The 21,001-nt window shown below is 43.6% G+C and overlaps 1 protein-coding gene across 4 annotated transcripts in view; it reads left to right on the top strand.

Moving 5' to 3' along the window:
- Window positions 1-809: 809 nt before the first annotated feature.
- LOC105894978 (vitellogenin) overlaps window positions 810-21,001 on the top strand; it is a 38,108-nt gene continuing 17,916 nt past the window's right edge. Inside the window, exons 1-34 of one of the 4 annotated variants that reach the window (XM_042708954.1) lie at window positions 810-941; window positions 1,069-1,089; window positions 1,196-1,347; window positions 1,442-1,693; window positions 1,782-1,928; window positions 2,271-2,419; window positions 2,524-2,674; window positions 2,766-2,923; window positions 3,012-3,177; window positions 3,261-3,386; window positions 3,479-3,697; window positions 3,785-4,002; window positions 4,092-4,189; window positions 4,278-4,402; window positions 4,502-4,606; window positions 4,705-4,824; window positions 4,960-5,146; window positions 5,298-5,397; window positions 5,535-5,720; window positions 5,814-5,922; window positions 6,008-6,215; window positions 6,302-6,552; window positions 6,756-6,800; window positions 6,937-7,020; window positions 7,123-7,329; window positions 7,432-7,574; window positions 7,666-7,804; window positions 7,896-8,025; window positions 8,148-8,331; window positions 8,417-8,511; window positions 8,605-8,699; window positions 8,788-8,953; window positions 9,046-9,207; window positions 9,324-9,505. In XM_042708954.1, coding sequence (XP_042564888.1) covers window positions 851-941; window positions 1,069-1,089; window positions 1,196-1,347; window positions 1,442-1,693; window positions 1,782-1,928; window positions 2,271-2,419; window positions 2,524-2,674; window positions 2,766-2,923; window positions 3,012-3,177; window positions 3,261-3,386; window positions 3,479-3,697; window positions 3,785-4,002; window positions 4,092-4,189; window positions 4,278-4,402; window positions 4,502-4,606; window positions 4,705-4,824; window positions 4,960-5,146; window positions 5,298-5,397; window positions 5,535-5,720; window positions 5,814-5,922; window positions 6,008-6,215; window positions 6,302-6,552; window positions 6,756-6,800; window positions 6,937-7,020; window positions 7,123-7,329; window positions 7,432-7,574; window positions 7,666-7,804; window positions 7,896-8,025; window positions 8,148-8,331; window positions 8,417-8,511; window positions 8,605-8,699; window positions 8,788-8,953; window positions 9,046-9,207; window positions 9,324-9,427 — 4,893 coding nt within the window. In that variant the 5' untranslated portion in view covers window positions 810-850 and the 3' untranslated portion in view covers window positions 9,428-9,505. Of the gene's footprint in view, window positions 942-1,068; window positions 1,090-1,195; window positions 1,348-1,441; window positions 1,694-1,781; window positions 1,929-2,270; window positions 2,420-2,523; window positions 2,675-2,765; window positions 2,924-3,011; window positions 3,178-3,260; window positions 3,387-3,478; window positions 3,698-3,784; window positions 4,003-4,091; window positions 4,190-4,277; window positions 4,403-4,501; window positions 4,607-4,704; window positions 4,825-4,959; window positions 5,147-5,297; window positions 5,398-5,534; window positions 5,721-5,813; window positions 5,923-6,007; window positions 6,216-6,301; window positions 6,553-6,755; window positions 6,801-6,936; window positions 7,021-7,122; window positions 7,330-7,431; window positions 7,575-7,665; window positions 7,805-7,895; window positions 8,026-8,147; window positions 8,332-8,416; window positions 8,512-8,604; window positions 8,700-8,787; window positions 8,954-9,045; window positions 9,208-9,323; window positions 9,506-21,001 lie in introns of those variants that run through there. The other 3 variants (XM_042708955.1, XM_042708953.1, XM_031574710.2) reach the window with 3 other exon arrangements.

Below are 21,001 nucleotides of genomic sequence, written 5' to 3' on the forward strand. Positions count from 1 at the left end.
CATCTGTAGATAGTCTATATGGGACCCTCCAAAGAAAGTGTGACTATATTTTGTTCTTGGTCATGTACAGTAAACATATATAAACACTAAAATCCAATTTTCAGTGGATACACTTAACATTTTAAATATACACTGCATTTCCAATGCAGACACTAAACAGGGCCCCAGCATGTCTGCCTAGTCTTTATATCTCCCATGGCCATTATTTGGAAACATACAGTATCACAGACATATAATACAACCTCTCTATAAAAGTTCATATAACAGAACTTCTAAAACATACCTGAAGGTATGAAATTGTACCAATACATGTTGTTTTTGGCCTTCTGAGAAAGAGACACTAAGGACCGTAACCCTTCCAATTCCTCAAAATACAAAATATCGAGCCATCTTCTCCCTGTTCCTTAACCAAATGTTATGCCATGTAGAAATGTAATGAGACATCATAGCTTCCAGAGTACATTTAGGTATAATATGGCCTTTCTCTCTCATATATATATATGTGTGTGTGTGTGTGTGTGTGTGTGTGTGTGTGTGTGTGTGTGTGTGTGTGTATATTAGAGAATAATATATTTTCCAACAGTTACAGGTTGAAGACAATCAATTCAGTTAATGGTGAGACAGAGATTGGGGCAACACATGAATGAATTTAACAGAATTGTTGTGGTTCTGGCAGTTTACCAAAAGCCCTAATGCCCCGGACACTGATATGAGATGAGAGGAGAGGACGGCAGGCCAGCCTAACCTGTTCAGGTCATGAGCATCTAACCTTGAACCAACCACGTGTGCATCACAACGATTTGGTAAAAGAAGCCTCAAAGTAAATGATATATTGGGTGATGTCAATAAAATGTGGGCTTTAAAAGCAGTGTGTTGGTGTGGCTCTTTCCATCCAGCTGCCATGAAACTGGTTGTGCTTGCACTGACTCTAGCCCTTGTGGGTAGGTGGCTTTTGTCTTTTAAAACCTTAGTTATTTTATTAAAAAGTACCCATTGTATTCTAATGCCATTTTTAAATGTACTATTTCATTTAATATATATTCAACAATTTCCTAACTTTTTTCTCAGCGAGTCAACATGTGAACCTTGGTAAGTGACAATTTAAGCATTTTGAAATATCAACTGCCTTCTCCATTTTACCAAGTAAACTGATATAGTAATAGATATATAGTAAAAGACATACCCCTTTCGACAGCTCCTGAGTTTGCTGCCGCTAAGACCTATGTGTACAAATATGAGGCACTGCTCCTGGGCGGTCTCCCTGTGGAAGGTCTGGCCAGAGCAGGACTGAAAGTCAGCAGCAAGGTTCTCATCAGTGCTTTGGCTGAGAACACCTACTTGCTGAAGGTAATAGAATATTCTATTTCATCTACTTCAAAAGTGTTTTTTAAAATGAGTTGAATCAATGATTAGTAATGAATGCTCAATTTCACTTCATTAGCTCTTGGATCCTGAAATCTTCGAGTACAGTGGTGTCTGGCCAAAGGACCCCTTCGTTCCAGCCACCAAGCTCACCTCAGCATTGGGTGCTCAGCTTCTGATTCCCATCAAGTTTGAGTACGCTAATGGTGTGGTCGGTAAGGTGTTTGCCCCAGCCGGAGTCTCCACTACAGTGCTGAATGTCCACAGAGGTATCCTCAACATTCTTCAGCTCAACCTCAAGAAGACCCAGAATGTTTATGAACTGCAAGAGGTGAGACAAAACAACATGAAGAATCATATTCTACTATTTTCACGTGATTTCCTGCCATATTACTAATATGTCCATCTTTGATCTAAAGGCTGGAGTTCAGGGAGTGTGCAAGACCCACTACATCATCAGTGAGGATGTCAAGGCAGAGCGCATTGTTGTCACCAAGTCCAAGGATCTCAACAACTGCCAGGAGAGGATCATCAAGGATTTGGGCCTGGCTTACTTGGAAACACTGGTAAGCAAAACTTGGTCACTTGGTTTAGATCTGGTGATGCTTGGCCATGTACATTGTCTGATGTCTTAGGTTGAAATGAACACAGTTCCACTTGATGCACTTTGTGCTTTCTTTCAATTATATTACCTATCTTTGAATTGTATTACTGACTTTTAATCACACGATTTTATTCTATTTTTCTATCTTTTATTGCTTTTCAATCTTAAGCACTTTGTCTTTATTTTTCCTTTGGGTATTCCCTTTGCTTTTTATCATGTAAAGTACATTGAGTTGCCTCTGTGTATGAAGCCTCCATGCTTACCTTGCATTGCCTAATAACTGTCCAATATATCACACATACAGAAAGCAAACAGCCTGACTGGAGCAGCAACCTACAGCTACATCATGAAACCAAGCGCCACTGGTGCTCTGATCACTGAAGCTACAGTCCGGGAACTTCATCAGGTCACACCTGTTGCTGAGATGGGTGGAGTTGCACAGATGGAAGCCAAGTATGTGTTTTTTATCATAGTTAGCATTTTCTCAATTCACAAAATAGAGCTAATCTGTTGATTTAAGGCCAGATTACATGTGTTCTTTTACACCACGATTACAGACAAAGTCTGACCTTCCTGGAGCTTGAGAAAACCCCCATTGTGCCCATCAAGGCAGATTATGTGGCCCGCGGATCCCTGCTCTACGAGTTTGCCACTGAAATTCTTCAGACTCCAATTCAGCTCCTGAGGATTAGCGATGCTCAGGCTCAGGTGACATTTTTACATTGCATACAATTTCCTGTATGACACCATTTTCTAAACAAATTTTCAGATGTCTCACAATCTCTGTACATTTTTTCAGATTGTGGAGATTCTGCACCATCTGGTTGCAAACAATGTGGCTAAGGTCCATGAGGATGCTCCTCTGAAGTTCATCCAGCTGATCCAGGTGTTGCGTGTGGCCAGCTTGGAGAACATTGAAGCCATCTGGAGTCAGTTTAAGGCCAGACCAGAATACAGGTATGAATTGCCTCTTTTTCAGTATTTAAAGCAAACATATTTATGTACACCTTCCTGTGCAATGTACTGACTAACATGATTATTTCAGACGTTGGATTCTGGATGTCATTCCTGTGGTTGGAACACCAGTCGCTGTGAGGTTCATCAAGGAGAAGTTCCTGGCTGATGACATCACCATTCCCGAAACAGTTCAAGTTCTTTTGGCTGCTGTGCATATGGTTCCTGCTGATATGGAGATCATCAGACTCACCTCTGTAAGTGCACCAAAGAATTGTAGGTTTTCATAATTGTTTTTTAGGAGGACAATATTCATAACTCTTCTTTCTCAATCATACAGACACTGGCTCTCCACCACAAGGTTCAGGCAAACATTGTTCTGCGTGAGATTGCTATGCTGGGTTATGGCACCATGATTGCCAAGTACTGTGCTGCAGTTCCTACTTGCCCAGCTGAACTCCTGAAGGTGAATGTTTCCCCTTTATCCTCAGAATTTTCCCTGAATTTACATATCATTTTTTTCTGAAGTGACTGAAAATACTCAACTTCTTTCTCCAGCCCATCCATGAGCTTGCAGCTGAGGCTATTGCTAAGGCTGATATTGCTGAAATCACCCTGCTGGTCAAAGTTATGGGTAACGCTGGCCATCCTGCCAGTCTTAAACCAATCATGAAGATCCTCCCTGGATTTGGCTCTGCAGCTGCTGCTCTCCCCATCAGAGTTCAAGTCGACGCCATCTTGGCTCTCAGAAGCATTGCTAAGAAGGAACCTAAATTGGTGAGCCTAGCCACATTTCTGTCAACATGGGCCATTGGAAAAATCAAAGTTTCATGTCTTATTGTTTATACGTATTTGGTCTTGTAGATTCAGCCAGTGGCCCTGCAGCTGTTCATGGACAAGGCTCTTCACCCTGAATTGCGTATGGTGGCTGCTGTGGTACTGTTTGAGACCAAACCCACAGTTGCACTGGTATCTACTATTGCTAGCGTTCTGAAGAAGGAGACCAGCATGCAGATCGTCAGCTTTGTGTATTCCTACATCAGATCCCTCACCAGGAGCACTGCCCCAGACTACGCCACTGTGTAAGTGCGCCCTGGGATGGCTTTCCATATTTTACTTTCCTCATGAACCATGTTTAGAAGTCTAACATGACCATTCATGCCCATTTTAGTGCTGCTGCCAGCAATATTGCCATCAAGATCTTGAGCCCCAAACTGGACAGACTGAGCTACCGTTTCAGCAAAGCAATCCACCTTGATATCTACAGAAGTAAGCATGTTTTTCAATTTTCTTAATAAATCCTGAATTAATTTTAAAATGTCTCCAACGTTAATATGAAATTCTCTATTTTTAAAAGGTTCCATGATGGCTGGTGCTGCTGGTAGTGTTTTCATCATCAACGATGGTGCCACCATTCTGCCCACAGCCGTTGTGGTCAAAGCTCGTGCCTATCTTGCTGGAGCTGCTGCTGATGTTCTTGAGGTGGGTTAAATAACAATAAGCTCGAATAAAGTGTACGACTGAAACAACTTCCATCTCTGTGATCACCATGCTCCTCTGATCACACTGTCTCTCTCTCAGGTTGGAGTTAGAACTGAGGGAATTCAGGAGGCCCTTCTGAAAACTCGTGCTTTACAAGATCTGGAGGATGACAGGCTCACCAAGATGAAGCGCGTCATGAAAGCAGTAAGTAAAATTTAAATTCATTTTCACGTAATTATCTCCACATGTACGTCCTTAGTGACGTTGACTATTTAGAAAATCTTATCTTCTGTTTCTTGTAGATTGCTGAATGGAAGGTCTTGCCAAAGAGCCAGCCACTGGCATCCATCTATGTCAAATTCTTTGGACAGGAGATTGCCTTTGCAAACATTGACAAAGCTATTGTCGATCAAGCAGTTCAGGTAAGGCATTTAGTTTTCACTCTTTTCACTTTACACACTAGAATTATGAGCTGTATTTTAGTGCATTGTTTTAGTGGGGCAGTGTGTGAAAGGTTATTTTCAGTATGGACATGTTATTATCTTTCCCATCTCCAGCTTTCCACTAGTGCCGATGCCAAGCTCCTGCTGAAGGATGCCCTGAAAGCACTGCAGAGTGGCATTTCAGTTCAGGCCGCTAAGCCTCTTCTGGCTGCTGAGATTCGTCGCATCTTCCCCACTGCTGTTGGTGTGCCAATGGAGCTCAGTCTCTACTCTGCTGCTGTTGCTGCTGCCACCATTAAAGGTCGGACTTGACTGATGATCATTTTATTTCTACCCATTGTGATATAATATAGGCATCCATAAACAATATATTTCCCTTGCTCTGTTTTTTTGTCCTTTTATAACATTTGTAATTCTATAATTACCTGACATCTTTCCTCCGCATGTTACAGTTCAGGCAATCATCACCCCACCTCTACCTGAACTCAGTGCTGTCACTGCTGCTGAGCTTATGAAACTAGACATTAAGTTGTTGGCTGAGGCCACTCCAAGGTACACCTCTTCTTACAAATCCACAACACAGCCACACATAGTCCTTGCTGCGCAGTATTTTAACATCCACACACGTTCCACATAGTGTAGTAATTCCTCAAGTGCAGGTCCTTAAATGTTTTTATTTCCTTTTCTAGCATCGCTGTGGAAACATACGCTGTGATGGGAATCAACACTGCCTTCATTCAGGCTGCTGTCATGGCTAGAGCCAAGGCCCTCGCTGTGCTGCCCGCTAAACTGGAAGCAAGAGCAGATATTCCCAAACTGAACTTCAAGATTGAGGTTCTCCCTGTCGTGACACCAGAGCACATTGCTAAAATCCGGTAAAGATACTAGTGTCCATGCGATTTAAATATAAAAAATAGGTATGATGTGTCATATTTCTTTGTAATTTATCCATATTAATTTGTAACTAGTGTTGAGACCCTGGCTTTCGCCCGCAATATTGAGGATCTTGCAGCTGAAAGAATCACACCAATGGTACCAGTTATTGCTGCACAACGGATGTCTATTGATCGTAGTTTGGTAGGTCTAATGGAAACTTCTTTTCATGCTTTGAGGCATTTTCTGACTCTGTTCTGCAGTGTGAACCTGATTCTTTCTACCACAGTCTTCTGAGATTTCCTACGAGGCATCATCTGAAGTACAACCTCAGTTGAGAGCAGGAACACCAATCCACAAGATCATTTGTGTCCCAGCTCCCCTTCTGGGAATCAAAGGATGCTTTGAACTCACCTCTAGCAATGCTGCTCTCATCAAGGACATTCCTCTGCTTAACCTGATCGGAGAGCATGCAGCTCTTCTTGCTGTGAAACCAGGTAGGTTTTTTTTTTGTGTTTTTTAAATGAATTTCTGCAGCGGATAGCTCAGTCAGTTTAATTATGTTTTTTTTCTTTTTGTGTAGCTGATGGCCCAGCCATTGAGAGACTGGAGGTTGAAGTACAAGTTGGAGCCAAGGCTGCAGAGAAGCTCCTGAAGGAGATCAACATTATTGACGAGCTGAGCCCTGAGGGAAGAACCATCATTACTAAACTGAAGAAGATCCTTGAGCCTGCTCTGAAGAGCTCCAGCTCCAGCTCCAGCTCAAGCAGCCTCCTCAGCTCCTTGTTCAGCTCCTCCAGCTCTTCCAGCTTCTATAGCTCCAGCATGTCAAAGGTGAGTTTGGGCCACATCACATCATATATCTTTTTTTTCCATGAAAAGATATCTCAAAATTGTATTTGAAATGACACATTATTATAACTGTGAGCATTTGACTTTAATGTGCCTGGAGGTTGTTTTCAGTTGCTTTGTTCTACATTTGGTTTCACACAAAGTAAAACATGCTTTTGACATTTTTTGATCTAACTAACTCATAGGTTTCACTTAAGGAGTATCCTTTCAAGAAATTCCACAAGAATCAGGTAATTCCCCTTATTCTTTTAAATGATGTATCTATTCGTACTTTCATCCATTGAATGTAAGAAATGAATATATCCACTGGAATTGCATCAGTAGTACAAATGAGGTCTGACTTTGATAACTGTGCTTTGCTCTCAGTACCTGGTCTCTCAGAGAATCTCCGCTCAGAATCTCAGAAGCAGTGGAAGCAGTGCATCCAGCTTTGAGGCCATTTACAAACAGGTGAGGTCCATCAAATGCCGCAAAGCTCAAAGTAATGGATTGGGTCTGGGTCAAAATGAATAAGAAAATGAAATGTGTGTCACTTTTTATCCGTACTTCCAGACTAAGTTCCTTGGTAATGCCGTCGCTCCTGCTGTGGTGGTCATCCTCCGTGCTGTGAGAGCCGACCAGAAGTTGCTGGGATACCAGGCTGCTGCCTATCTTGATAAGGCCAACAGCAGGGTGCAGACCATCATCTCTGCTCTGGCTGAAACTGACAACTGGAAGTTGTGTGCTGATGGTGTCCTCCTGAGCAAACACAAAGTCATGGTGCGATTCTGTCACATTTCATGTTATATTCATTTAAGGCTTTAAAGTCATTTTGAGACTTTGGTGTAAATATTTAAGCATTTGCATCGTCTGTGAAATCAGGCTAAGGTTGCCTTTGGAGCAGAGTGCCAGGAATTTGCCACCATCTTGAAGGCTGAGGCTGGTCTCCTTGGTGCTATCCCTGCAGCCCGTCTGGAGGTGGAATGGGTGAAGATCCCTGCTATTGTCACTACCTATGCAACCAGGTACTCTGTCATTAAACAAAGAGTTATATTTCAAAGCAAATATAAATTCAATATATACTCTTGACATTGTACATTATCTGTGTCCCCCAAGGCTGGCTAAGTACATCCCTGGTGCTGCTTTGATGGCCGGAATCACTGTCAGTAAAGCCAAGAACATTGAAAAAGAATTGGAACTGACTGTTGCCATCCCCACCGAGAGGACAGTCGATGTCATTGTGAAACTGCCACTGGTAAATATCTCCAAATAGTTTCATTGTGATGATTTCTAAACGTATCAGTCGTGTTGATGTTCGTCACACTGTATGCTTTGTGTGTGTGTAGATGACTCTTTCCAAACTGGCCCTGCCTCTGCCCATTGCCCTGCCTATTGGTGCTGACGCTGTTATCCGCGCCATTCCCGAGGACAACATTCTTGACCAGTTGCATTTCCTGTATGCAGAGGCTACCTCAGGTAGGCGTAAACATCTGAGACAAGATTAATGTTCCGCCTAACTGTTAGTGCCGTCTCATGACATTTCATTTATTTCATCAGCAATTCATTCATGTGAATCTATGGTCCATCATTTCTTTCAGCTCAGTGTAGCATGGTCCGAGACACACTGACCACATTCAACAACAGAAGGTTAAAGAATGAGATGCCACTCTCCTGCTCCCAAGTGTTGGCTCAGGACTGCACATCAGAGCTTAAATTCATGGTCCTGCTGAAGAAAGATGAGCTCAGTGAACAGAACCACATCAACGTGAAGATTGCTGATATGTGAGTATTCTTAAATAGTGAGTACCCAATTATAGAAAAATGATGGGGTTCGGAAAGCTGAAGATTTTGCTGTGACCTTTTTCAGGGATGTTGACCTGTTCCCCACTGGAAGTGATGTACTGGTAAAGGTTAACGGAATGGAGGTTCCTATTTCCAGCCTTCCCTACCAACATCCCTCAGGTAAACTAAACATATTCATGTTCATCTTCTATTAATCCAAAAATACTGATTTGCTTATAATTTCTGTTTATAATAAAATGGTTCTGGTTTTAGGCTCCATCCAGATCAGACAGAAAGCTCAGGGTCTGGCACTTCATGCTCCTAGCCTTGGTCTTCAGGAGGTTTACTTCAGCAAGGACACATGGAGGGTAAATACAGCTTGAATGCAACTTACATGTGCAGTAACATTTGAAGAAATACAAAAGGACTAAACCTCAGTAAACCTGTGTCCTTCAGGTTAATGTTGTGGACTGGATGAAGGGACAGACTTGTGGTCTCTGTGGTAAAGCCGACGGAGAGATCAGACAGGAGTACTCCACCCCCAGTGGTTACCAGACCAAGAGCCCTGCCAGCTTTGCCCACTCCTGGGTGCTTCCTGCCGAGAGCTGCCGTGACAGCACTCGTAAGAGAGATACCTTTCAGCAATCACTTACTGATTTTTAGGCAAAGGTCTGTCACATGTAATGTGCTGACACATCTTTGTATTTGTTTCAGAGTGCCGTCTGAAGCATGAATCTGTGAAACTGGAGAAGCAGATGATTGTGGATGGACAGGAGTCTAAATGCTACTCTGTTGAGCCAGTGCTGCGCTGTCTGCCTGGTTGCCTGCCAGTGAAGACCATGCCAGTCACCATCGGATTCCACTGTCTGCCCACTGGTATGTCTCAGATGCTACTTGATGGATACTTAAAAACTGATTTCCTAGTTGATCTATACATTTGTGTTGTGAAGAGCCAGCTTATCTGACACTATTTGTCTTTTTCTCCTGTTTAGGTTCAAGCTCTGTGGATCTGAGCAACATCTCTGAGAAGAGTGTGGACCTAAGGGAGACTGCAGAGGCCCATATGGCATGCCAGTGCAATACCCGGTGTATATAGAATGTTAAGATTTGAACCTCAAATACGTCCTAACCCCTGCACTTATGAAATTGTGAAATAAAGTTATTGCAAGTTGAATTTGTCTCTGAAACTTTCTTAGGAAATGAACATTGGTGCAATAGTGCAACATTAGTGATACCAAAATGTTAAATACAATGACTAATTTCCAAGTTAGCATATCTCAGCATTCTGTTGAGCCTTTGCTTTGTCACATCACTGCAGACCTTCACCAGATGTAGTGTAATGGTACTCAAAGTTATCTCTGACCTATGCAACGAAGTTCCGTTGTTCCATTAATGTGCAACTTTGTAAAAAAGCGACAGTAAATTTAAACTTCAGAATAAACTTGGTGACCTGCAAGTATAGTACAGTCAAAAACTAAAACTACTGCGGTATAACGAATTAATAAAAACAGGTATAAATTCCCAATAATATCTTATTACATTATCTGGTCCAAATACTTTAGTACTTTAGAAAAGGTAATTGGGTAACTTTGGGTTACGGGAAAAAAAACAATAGTTGTGCTGTGACCCCCACCCATGCAACTGGGTCCAACAATACATACATGTGTTATGTTTTAACTCCACTTTAGGGCATAAAACTATCAGAAGGTTTTAAAAACAGCAAAACCATATAGGGGTTGAATAACTGTGACACAATATACTGTTACACACAAATAGTGCATCATACATTTTCTTTGTTTACATTATGTTTCACTCAGTTAAATTTAGCTCTTTGAAAAAACTTCCAACTGTAGATTAACAATAAATAATATATTAATGTTCTATATTTACTACATGTTTCATTATATTTCTTACTTGCAGTTTTGACAAGGCACTGACACACCTGATTTACTTTGAACAAAAACATAAACGCACATGTTTTTCTCGCCATGTTTCATCCACTACAATAAAATATATTTCTCCCTGCTCACAAAAATCGTATTTCGCTCAAATTCTGTGCACAAATTTATATCTGTAGCCATGGCCAAGATGTAGTATCATTCGTTTACTACAATGCATTGACTTAGTAAAACCTTTGAGATTCTTCCATCTGGCATTTATATTTGTGTTCATCATATGACATCCATCCTATTCTAGATGACTATAGTGTATCACTATTATACCATTCAAGTCATAGGATTGCTTCACATTCAGCATTAATCCTTTGAATCTACTGTACTAACACCCTCGTGTGGTAGACAGGTGCTATAGCTGCAGGAATTCATGTCATTTATGGTGGCTTCTCCACAATGAGTCTAAATGTGAGGGTAAATTAAAACATATAATGGTCCAGTACAATCTTTGGAATTAACCTTTTTAAAAGTGTTTAAAACGTGCAACACCACTCTTGTCACTATGACTGCAACATTGCTTAAAGGTCAGACTGATATCTGTTGACATTAGGTACATTTTGTGGACTGGACAGAAATCAACTGATTTTAAACAAGACCTACCGGAAAATTTAAAACAAAAAACATGGCTTGGGCTGAAATATCATATGGCATCATTACACATCAACTGAACTGTGCTGATTTTATATATGAACTATTTTACACCATTCCAGACTGTTTTAGTTAAGTTCTATAAGCTTATCCAAGACATATTCTCAAGAGGGAAACAAAACATGTCTCTGTGACTCAACTGATATTGTGTCACCGCCACAGATGAATTATGATTAAGACACCTGCACTTATAAAACCCCAGTAAGTGACAAAGTTTACACTAAACTGTTGAGGTAAAGGTGAGGGAGTCTAGCGAATTCTAAAGGGAAATCCACAGTTTTCTAATTATTCTACTGGATATGGTGGCAGTCTGTTCTTTGTTTTCTATATACTTGTATTCTTTATATTTTATCCCTATGTATAACGGTGATCAGGACTTTTGCTGATTTTATACAGGAAGTAGGGCTTTTCATTTTTAACATGTATCACACTAAGTGAACTTTCGAAAAACCGTCATCGAATGTAACTCTACAACCTCAGATATTGATCCTATTCCCACCACATTTTTTAAGCAAGTGTTTGATAGGGTCTCAGGTCCGGTCCTAGACATTATAAATGTGACGGGTGGGAGTGGGATAAGTGAGTCACCTGTTTCCTAGCGAGTCACCTGACACTCCCTTAATTTCTTCCGGTCACATGCAGGTAAAATAGCACACCGCGAGGTCAGTCTTTTGTTTGAATTAGCAGCGCGGCAAATGCAGTGGTGAGAGCACTGTTGGAATGGGGATTCTGCCGGTGGTGATTTTACGTGAAGCGGTGCACCGTGCTTAAAATACTTTGTTCCGGTCTACATTCTATGCAACAGCACAGACGTACAGGAGTCATTTGTAGCCACTGTTTTTCCCTACCTTAGATTTATATTAAATACGAAATTAGTGGGGTGGAACATTTAAACCACATTCGCTGTTCCAGTGCAACTAGTATTAAGCCAGCAGCTCAAGGCTTGCCTTGGCGGTTATGTTCTGCTACAATGTGTGCCTTTTGACCGTGTGTGTGTGAAACCACCTCCAAGTTGTGTTTGGTTATTTATTTATTTATTGTGTTTGGCTGAGCCTACTCTTTTCTTTTCATTCCTTTGCAGTGAGAGTGCTCTCTTTTGGTGTGATTAATTATGATTTGATAGCTCTGTCACTATTGACATATTCGTGTCCTTTCGTTATCTTAAGTTTGTAGCAGGCATAGTAGCCTAACCGCAGCTCTGGTGCTGCTTGGTATTAGTGGCTTGTGTAAGCACTTTATGGGAATTGTGAAATATTGTATCACTATTTATATACAAGCTATTTATTGCCACACTGATCTTAAGTATTTATTGATAAGTATCTATTTATATCTCTGCCTGCAAATAAGACATCAGAAAATAAAGTGCATTATTTTCATACGCCGCCTCCTTTCCTCATTCATTTAATTGAATAACCCATAGTGGGGAATACCGGGTCCACGACACCCTTGTCCTAGCTAATTCTGATTCTTAGCCAAGCTTCAGTCTGGTATAGGTTACATTTGGCGCTGCGAGCAGGGTAGGAGGTGGTGTGCAATTCTGCCTGGCTACTTGTATATATTTTTGCTTTTTGTTATATTGTTTTTTTTTTTCCTTTTTCTTTTTGGAGGTGGTTATTTAAAAGGCATTAGATAGGTGGGAAAAACAGTGGTTACCACGAGGAAGATTCATCACACTTCGCTCTCAAGGTTGGCTTTCTCATCGTACAACATGTCTGATACCCTGGAGGAACAGGTTAGGGCTTTGACGGAGCTGGTTAAACAGCTTCAAGCTGATAACCAGCAACTTAGAGGGCAAGCAGGTCCTTCAAATATATCAGACTCTGACCAGGATCTTCCCAACAATCCTACTAGGCCAACCCCTGTTGAGCGTCTGGTGTGTGTACCACGAGAAAGAAAATGTTCAAGGTTTTCGGGTAAAATGTCTGTTGATAATATGTCTGTAGAGGACTAGATTGAGGAAGCAAAGCGGTCATTGGCAGTCCGTTCTATGTCTAAACTTGAGCAGGCTTTGTTTTTGTACGATGTCTTGGATGGGGAAGCTAAGCGGGAGATAAAGTTTAGTCCAGCAGCTGATCGCAATGACCCACAGAGAATTTTTTCCATCTTGAAAAATAACTTCCGTTGCTCCAAATCTCTTAATGCTTTGTACCGCCAGTTTTATCACCGCCGGCAGTTTGAAAGTGAATCTGTGAGGGAATATTCCTTTAGTTAGTTAATGGAACAGATAAAGGAGAGGGACGAGGATTTAGAGCAGTCGGATCGCATCCTCCGTGACCAGTTTGTCGAAGGTCTCCGTAATGATAAACTTCAGGGTGACTTGCTGGATAGAATCTCAGCCAACCAGCGTTTACATTTTAGGGATATACGCAATGAAGCTCTTGATTGGCTTAATAGGCGCACACAGACCACCCCCCGAGCCCATGCATATTCCTGCAATTCCTATGAGGCAGACACTAATGCAGTTACAGCCAGTCCCTCCTCTGAGTTGACAGAGCTGAAGGAGTGCCTTCGCAAACAGCAGTCCCAGCTAGATGCAATTTTAACTCAACTAGGACAGTCACGCAGTATTACCAGTTCCACTTACAGACCGGCAGCAGCTCAGCCTAGGCCCTACAAATTCCAGGCAGATGGGAAGCCCATATGCCTACGTTGTAATCAAGCTGGCCATATAGCTAGAATGTGCAGGGCTTTCATTCCAGGGGGTCAGGGGGTGGCAACACGGAGTGACTACCATGGGGGAGAGCAGACGGGGGCATCCGCCAACAGTGTGATGAGGCAGGAAAACTAGCGCCCTCCGGTGTTGAGAGCTTGGCACCAGGAGGGGGTTTGTTGGGCTCAAAACAGAAGACCTCATCTACTAATACCCGTCTTATTGGAAGTTGTCCAGTCATTGACATTCGTCTTGGGGGTGTACTTACACGCTGCCTCCTCGACACCGGCTCCATGGTAACAACGGTGACTGAGAGCTTTTTCCGGCAGCATGTACAACCTCAGACCACTGAAACAATGCAGCCATGTGATTGGCTACAGCTTAAAGCGGCTAATGGGCTAGCCATTCCCTACTTGGGTTACCTTGAGCTTGACTTAGAGGTGCTGGGCAAAACTCTCCCAAAGATAGGAGTGTTAGTGGTTAGAGATGCACTGGACGCCACCACGCGGCAACAGAAGATATCTGTGCCAGGCCTGCTGGGGATGAACGCTATTAGCCCCTGCTACCAGGAACTGTTCAAGGAACATGGGCAGGATCTTTTCTATTGTCCGCCAGTACAGACCGCGGAGAATGGATGGAAACGAGCTTTATCTGAATGCCAAAGCTTGGAGCACATCTCTGGCTCTGGGTGCATTGGGAAGGCAGTAGTACAGCCAGGTCCCACCCTTCGTATACCCGCTGGGTGCCTTAAGTTTGTGCAGGCCACCTGCTCTCTTGTCCCAGGTCCTATTATGTCATGCTTTCTCGAGCCCCTGCCCTATGGAGAAGGTCGATTGCCTGTGAATCTCCTTATCTCGTCTGCCTTATTGCCCATTACTCAGGGCAAAGTGAATGTACCAGTGGTTAATGTGGGGACAGAAGATCAGTGGCTCCAACCCCGCACTACACTGGGAACCCTTCACATAGTGGACCCCACCTCCGGTGATGGTACAGGTGATGAGCAGGTAGCTCTTGTTCAAGCAGCAGGGGCTAGCACCATAGCCTCTGTAGATTTCAGGGGAGTACATTGGCCAAACCTTTCAGTTTCACAGCAGCAGGAAGCTAGGGCCCTCCTAGAGCAGTACAGAGGGGTATTCAGTGAACATGACGGGGACTTGGGTTGTACAGCACTAGTCCAACATGAGATACACTTAGAGGATACAGCTCCAGTACGGCAACGTTACCGGCGTCTGCCTCCATCTCAGTTTGCACAAGTCAAGGCTCATGTACAAGAACTGGTAGGGAAGGGGATCGTCCAACCTAGTTGTAGTCCATACGCTTCACCTATCGTAGTGGTCCAAAAGAAAGATGGTACAATCCGCCTTTGTGTGGACTATAGACAACTCAATGCCAAAACAAGGAAGGATGCATACCCTCTTCCAAGAATAGAGTAATCCTTGGACGCACTGACAGGTGCCACACTGTTCTCCACTCTAGACCTGGCCTCTGGATACCATCAAGTCCCCATGGCTGAGAGGGATAAAGATAAAACTGCCTTCTGTACACCCTTCGGGTTATTTGAATTTAATCGCATGCCCTTTGGCCTATGTAACGCCCCTAGTACTTTCCAGCGCCTGATGGAACGAATCTTTAGCGACCAAAGTTTCCACTCCTTACTGTTGTACTTGGATGATATCGTGATTTTCTCATCCTCGTTTCAACAGCATTTACAACGGCTAGAAGTGGTCTTAGGTAGGCTCAAAGAACACAACTTAAAACTTAAATTGAGCAAATGCCATTTTTTTCAAGAGGAAGTGCAATATTTAGGGCATGTTATATCGGCTCGTGGTGTGGCGACTGACCCAGATAAGATCCAGACTGTCCTGCAGTGAAAGCGCCCTACCATCCTGACCGACCTGCGTTCATTCTTGGGGTTCGCCTCTTATTACCGCAGGTTCGTGGCAGGCTTTGCCAAGCATGCAGGGCCTTTACACAAGCTTGTAGCAGAAGTCCAAGGGAAGGGAAAGAAGAGGGGTGGAGCTAATGCCATGCTGGGAAATCTCTGGAATGACCACTGTGAACAAGCGTTTGAGACACTAAAACAGGAACTTGTAAGTGCCCCAGTCCTCAAGTATGCAGACTTTTCAAAGCCATTTGTCCTTGAAATAGATGCCAGTCACCAGGGCCTGGGGGCTGTCCTGTCTCAGGAGGTGGACGGGAGAAGACGACCCATTGCCTTCGCCAGTAGAACATTGCGGCCATCTGAAAGAAATATGTCGAACTACAGTTCGATGAAGCTAGAGTTTCTGGCATTGAAATGGGCGGTGATGGAGCGGTTCAGAGAATATCTGCTCGGGGCCAAATTTGTTGTCTATACAGACAACAATCCCTTAAGCCACCTGCAGACTGCCAAGTTAGCTGCCGTTGAACAGAGGTGGGCCTCCCAGTTGGCAGTTTTCGACTTTCAGTTGAAATATCGCCCTGGTACAGCAAACCGGAATGCCGACGCCCTGTCACGTCAGAATCGTGATCTGTCCACACAGCTTGTTACAGCCTTGGTCTCTGGCATTACGGTTCCATTGGAGTTAAGGGTGCCCGGGGTACTACCAGAACACCTGGCACAACAAGCAGTGATCGCCACCATCGATGCAGCTCCCATCCGCTTGCCAGCAGACCTACGAGCACTCCAGGCAAAAGACTCAGTGATTGGTGCCTTTTTGGTGTACTGGAGGAGGGCCCGGCCGCCAAATAGGCAGGAGAGAACACAGGAAGCCGAGATGGTACTGGAGCTAGCTCGTCAGTGGCGCAGAATCCGAGAACAAGATGGCATCTTGTATCGTGAGATTCAACAACCCCCAGCGCGGGACCTCAAACTACAGCTACTACTACCCAAAGTGCTGCACAAGGAGGTTTTAACAAGCTTGCATGACAATCATGGCCACCAAGGGGTGGAAAGGACCACTGAACTAGTCCGTCAGAGGTGTTACTGGCCTAAGATGCGTCGGGACATTGAGCAGTGGTGCAAAGAATGCGAGCGGTGCACTCTAGCCAAGGGAGTGGTTCCTACTGCCCGCACTTATGCAGGCCACCTATTGGCCACCAAACCCCTGGAAGTTGTCGCCATTGACTTTTCAACCCTGGAAAAAGCCAGTAATGGCTATGAAAATGTCCTCATTGTTACCGATGTGTTTTCCAAATTCACCCAGGCCTACCCAACTGCTAATCAGCAGGCAGAGACTGTGGCCAAAGTTCTTACGGAAAAGTGGTTCTACTCCTTTGGGGTGCCAAAAAGAATCCACTCAGACCAAGGCCGGTCCTTTGAGGGAGAATTGCTGAAGCGCCTGTGCAAGTTGTATGGGATTAACAAAAGCAGAACCACCCCCTATCACCCGCAAGGTAACGGGCAATGTGAACGTTTTAATCGTACACTCCACGACCTTTTACGGACCCTGCCCCCTGAGAAGAAGAAAAGGTGGCCCCAAGCTCTTCCACACTTGCTGTTTGCATACAACACATCTGTCCATCAGTCCACAGGTCACTCCCCATATGAGCTCATGTTTGGGCAGAAGCCCCAACTTCCGGTGGATTTCCTGCTGGGGCTGGGAGCAGAAGCTCCAGAAAACACACCTCCAACCGATTGGGTAACTACCCACAAAGAACATCTGGCCAAAATCTACGCTGACGCCAAGAGCCGTCTGGAGGCAGCAGCGACCACCAGAGAACGTTACGGTCAGCCTCCACCCCCCCTCCTAGTGAATGCCAGGGTGTATCGTAGAAGCCATCCACTCGGCCGGCATAAAATCCAAGATCTGTGGGACCCAAGAGCATACCGAGTGGTGAAATGCCGGGACGACAAGGGGCTGGTGTATCATATTACACCTGAAGATGGATTGGGTCCAGACATGAATGTCCACCGCTCGGAGTTAAAAGCTCTGCCAGGCCAGGATAAATCACCGGTGGGTGCTCTTGTGGACGTTCCATGTGGCACAGCAGAAAATGATGACCGACCAAAGGCCAATGAAAAGGATGAGGATGAGGATGAGGTGTGGTTCCAAGTTCTACCTAATCAGCCAGATACAAGGCCTTGCTGTGAAGCTGGACAAGATGGGACACTGGCTGGACAACAAATGCCCAGCTACTGCCCGTCACAAGGTGACTCGGAAACCCCAATGACAACAGTAGGTGGCACAGGTAGCTCCTCTCCAGAGGTGGGGTCAGACTCACCCCAAGAAATTATGCCATTGGGAGAAGACCCAGTGAGACGCCCAAGACGGGCACGAGCAGGCCAACACGCCAACCCCTTCCGGTTGCCACAGTCAGCTACCCAACACCTGGAGGGCCAACAAAACGCCATTCAGTCAGTTAACCTTACCCCCAGCTGTTATTTTAGACCATGGCATTAGAAAGAATTTGATCACCGGCACCGGGACGTGACCTTTCAAAGTGGGGGGAATATGTGACGGGTGGGAGTGGGATAAGTGAGTCACCTGTTTCCTAGCGAGTCACCTGACACTCCCTTAATTTCTTCCGGTCACATGCAGGTAAAATAGCACACCGCGAGGTCAGTCTTTTGTTTGAATTAGCAGCGCGGCAAATGCAGTGGTGAGAGCACTGTTGGAATGGGGATTCTGCCGGTGGTGATTTTACGTGAAGCGGTGCACCGTGCTTAAAATACTTTGTTCCGGTCTACATTCTATGCAACAGCACAGACGTACAGGAGTCATTTGTAGCCACTGTTTTTCCCTACCTTAGATTTATATTAAATACAAAATTAGTGGGGTGGAACATTTAAACCACATTCGCTGTTCCAGTGCAACTAGTATTAAGCCAGCAGCTCAAGGCTTGCCTTGGCGGTTATGTTCTGCTACAATGTGTGCCTTTTGACCGTGTGTGTGTGAAACCACCTCCAAGTTGTGTTTGGTTATTTATTTATTTATTGTGTTTGGCTGAGCCTACTCTTTTCTTTTCATTCCTTTGCAGTGAGAGTGCTCTCTTTTAGTGTGATTAATTATGATTTGATAGCTCTGTCACTATTGACATATTCGTGTCCTTTCGTTATCTTAAGTTTGTAGCAGGCATAGTAGCCTAACCGCAGCTCTGGTGCTGCTTGGTATTAGTGGCTTGTGTAAGCACTTTATGGGAATTGTGCAATATTGTATCACTATTTATATACAAGCTATTTATTGCCACACTGATCTTAAGTATTTATTGATAAGCATCTATTTATATCTCTGCCTGCAAATAAGACATCAGAAAATAAAGTGCATTATTTTCATACGCCGCCTCCTTTCCTCATTCATTTAATTGAATAACCCATAGTGGGGAATACCGGGTCCACGACACCCTTGTTCTAGCTAATTCTGATTCTTAGCCAAGCTTCAGTCTGGTATAGGTTACATAAACACATCCCTTAGAACTGCCTTTTTCCCAGATGCCTTCAAAACAGCTGTTGTAAAGTCCCTATTAAAGAAACCCAAATTGGATACCAATACACTAGCAAACTATAGACCGATATCAAATCTTCCATTTATTAGTAAAGTACTGGAAAATATAGTATTAGTCCAATTAAATTCCTTTCTCGAAGAAAATAACATCTTGGAAGTCTTTCAGTCAGGTTTCAGAAAATATCACAGTACTGAAACCGCTCTCACCAAAATAATTAGCGACCTCAGAATAAACTCTGATGCAAATAAAGTCTCTATCATTATCCTGTTAGATCTTAGTGCGGCATTTGATACCATTGATCACGACATCCTAATCAATAGACTTGAAAAGCTTATTGGGCTCTGACTGTGTATTGAACTGGATCAAAACATATATCAGAGGAAGGAAGTTTTGTTAGTCTAGGAGACCATATGTCTGAGAAACATGAAAGCTGCTACGGGGTGGCACAAGGGAGCTGCTTAGGTCCATTACTCTTTTCTCTGTCTTACCACTCGGTGACATCATCAGAGAATATAGTATAGATTTTCATAGCTACGCGGATGACACACAATTGTATCCGCTGAACTTAACGATGCGACAGCCATAAACTCCATTACCAACTGTTTATTGGCAATAAACAAATGGATGAACGATAATTTTCTAAAATGAATTGAGGACAAAACTGAAGTCCTACTTATCGGCCCCAAATCAAAAAGAGAGATGCTAACCAAGAATCTAGGAGGTTTAACCCGCTAGATTAAACCTGAGGTGATAAGTCTCGGTGTCATCCTGGAAGTGAATTTCAACTCCCACATTAACAAAGTGACCAAAACAGCTTTCTTTCACCTCAGGAACATAACGAAGGTACGACCATTCATAAACCAAAATGATGCCGAGAAGCTAATTCATGCTTTCATATCAAGCCGGCTGGACAACTGTAATTCATTTTTTGCTGGTCTTCCCAAGAAAACAACTGAAAGACTCATTCAAAACTCTGCAGCTAGACTATTAACCAAAACTAAAAGGAGAGAACACAGTAGTCCTGTCCTAGCTACTTTACACTGGCTTCCTGTTACCTATAGAATTGACTTTAAGGTCCTCCTCCTCACATACAAAGCTCTAAATGGACAAGGACCTAGCTACATTGCTAACTCTCTTACTAACTACACACCAGCTAGAACACTGCGATCATCAGATACAGGTCTATTACAGGTCACCAGAAGCAGTCATAAGAAGATTGGTGATGCAGCCTTTGTCAACTACGCCCCAAAATGATGGAACACCTTACCCATTAATATTAGGGAAGCAAACATGCTAGACACTTTGAAAAGGCAGCTTTTTACCAAAGCATTTTATTAGTTTTATCTGGCACTATTTATTTCTCGGTAACTTGCACTATTTCTCTGTAAAACTGTTTTAAGGGTACCATAGCACTGTCGGAAACCATATTGTGGCCTCAATATATCTCCTGTTATTCTCACAGATATTTCCCTAATGAATTTTGTAGTCCCCTGGGCGCGGTCACCTTCCTTATGCCTGTAAAGGAGAGCTACTGTCCCCCCTGAAGCCCCGCGCTCGGTGGAAGAGGACGAGAAGGCCTCTCAAGGAAGGGTATAGAAGGAAGGGTGGCCTCTGGGTGCAGAAACATAGCTAGGGAAAATATTTAAAAGGGTAAGGAGGAATCTATGAAGCAGCACTATGGTTCCGACTGAGCTAAAGACCAGGCAGAAGGGTTTTATTACTTTTATTAGATTTATTCCTTTTATCATGATTTTAGTAATCCAAGAAGCCTATCGGAACATCAGGTTCTGATACGACATCAGGTCCTGATTACTTAATGTATCATAAAAGAGCACACCTGGGCAACCAGGAAGGGAGTGCATGTGTGGGACACCTGAGATTTCCAGTGCAGGTGAAGAAGCCATGTCATGTGCCAGGAAAACTGGAGAAATTCTGAAAGAAACCTGAGGCCAGTTAATGTAATACATCCTCTCTGTCTTGCCTATTTGTGGAATTC

The sequence above is a fragment of the Clupea harengus genome, chromosome 10 (genome assembly GCF_900700415.2).
Source record: "Clupea harengus chromosome 10, Ch_v2.0.2, whole genome shotgun sequence".
Taxonomy (NCBI): Eukaryota; Metazoa; Chordata; class Actinopteri; order Clupeiformes; family Clupeidae; genus Clupea; species Clupea harengus.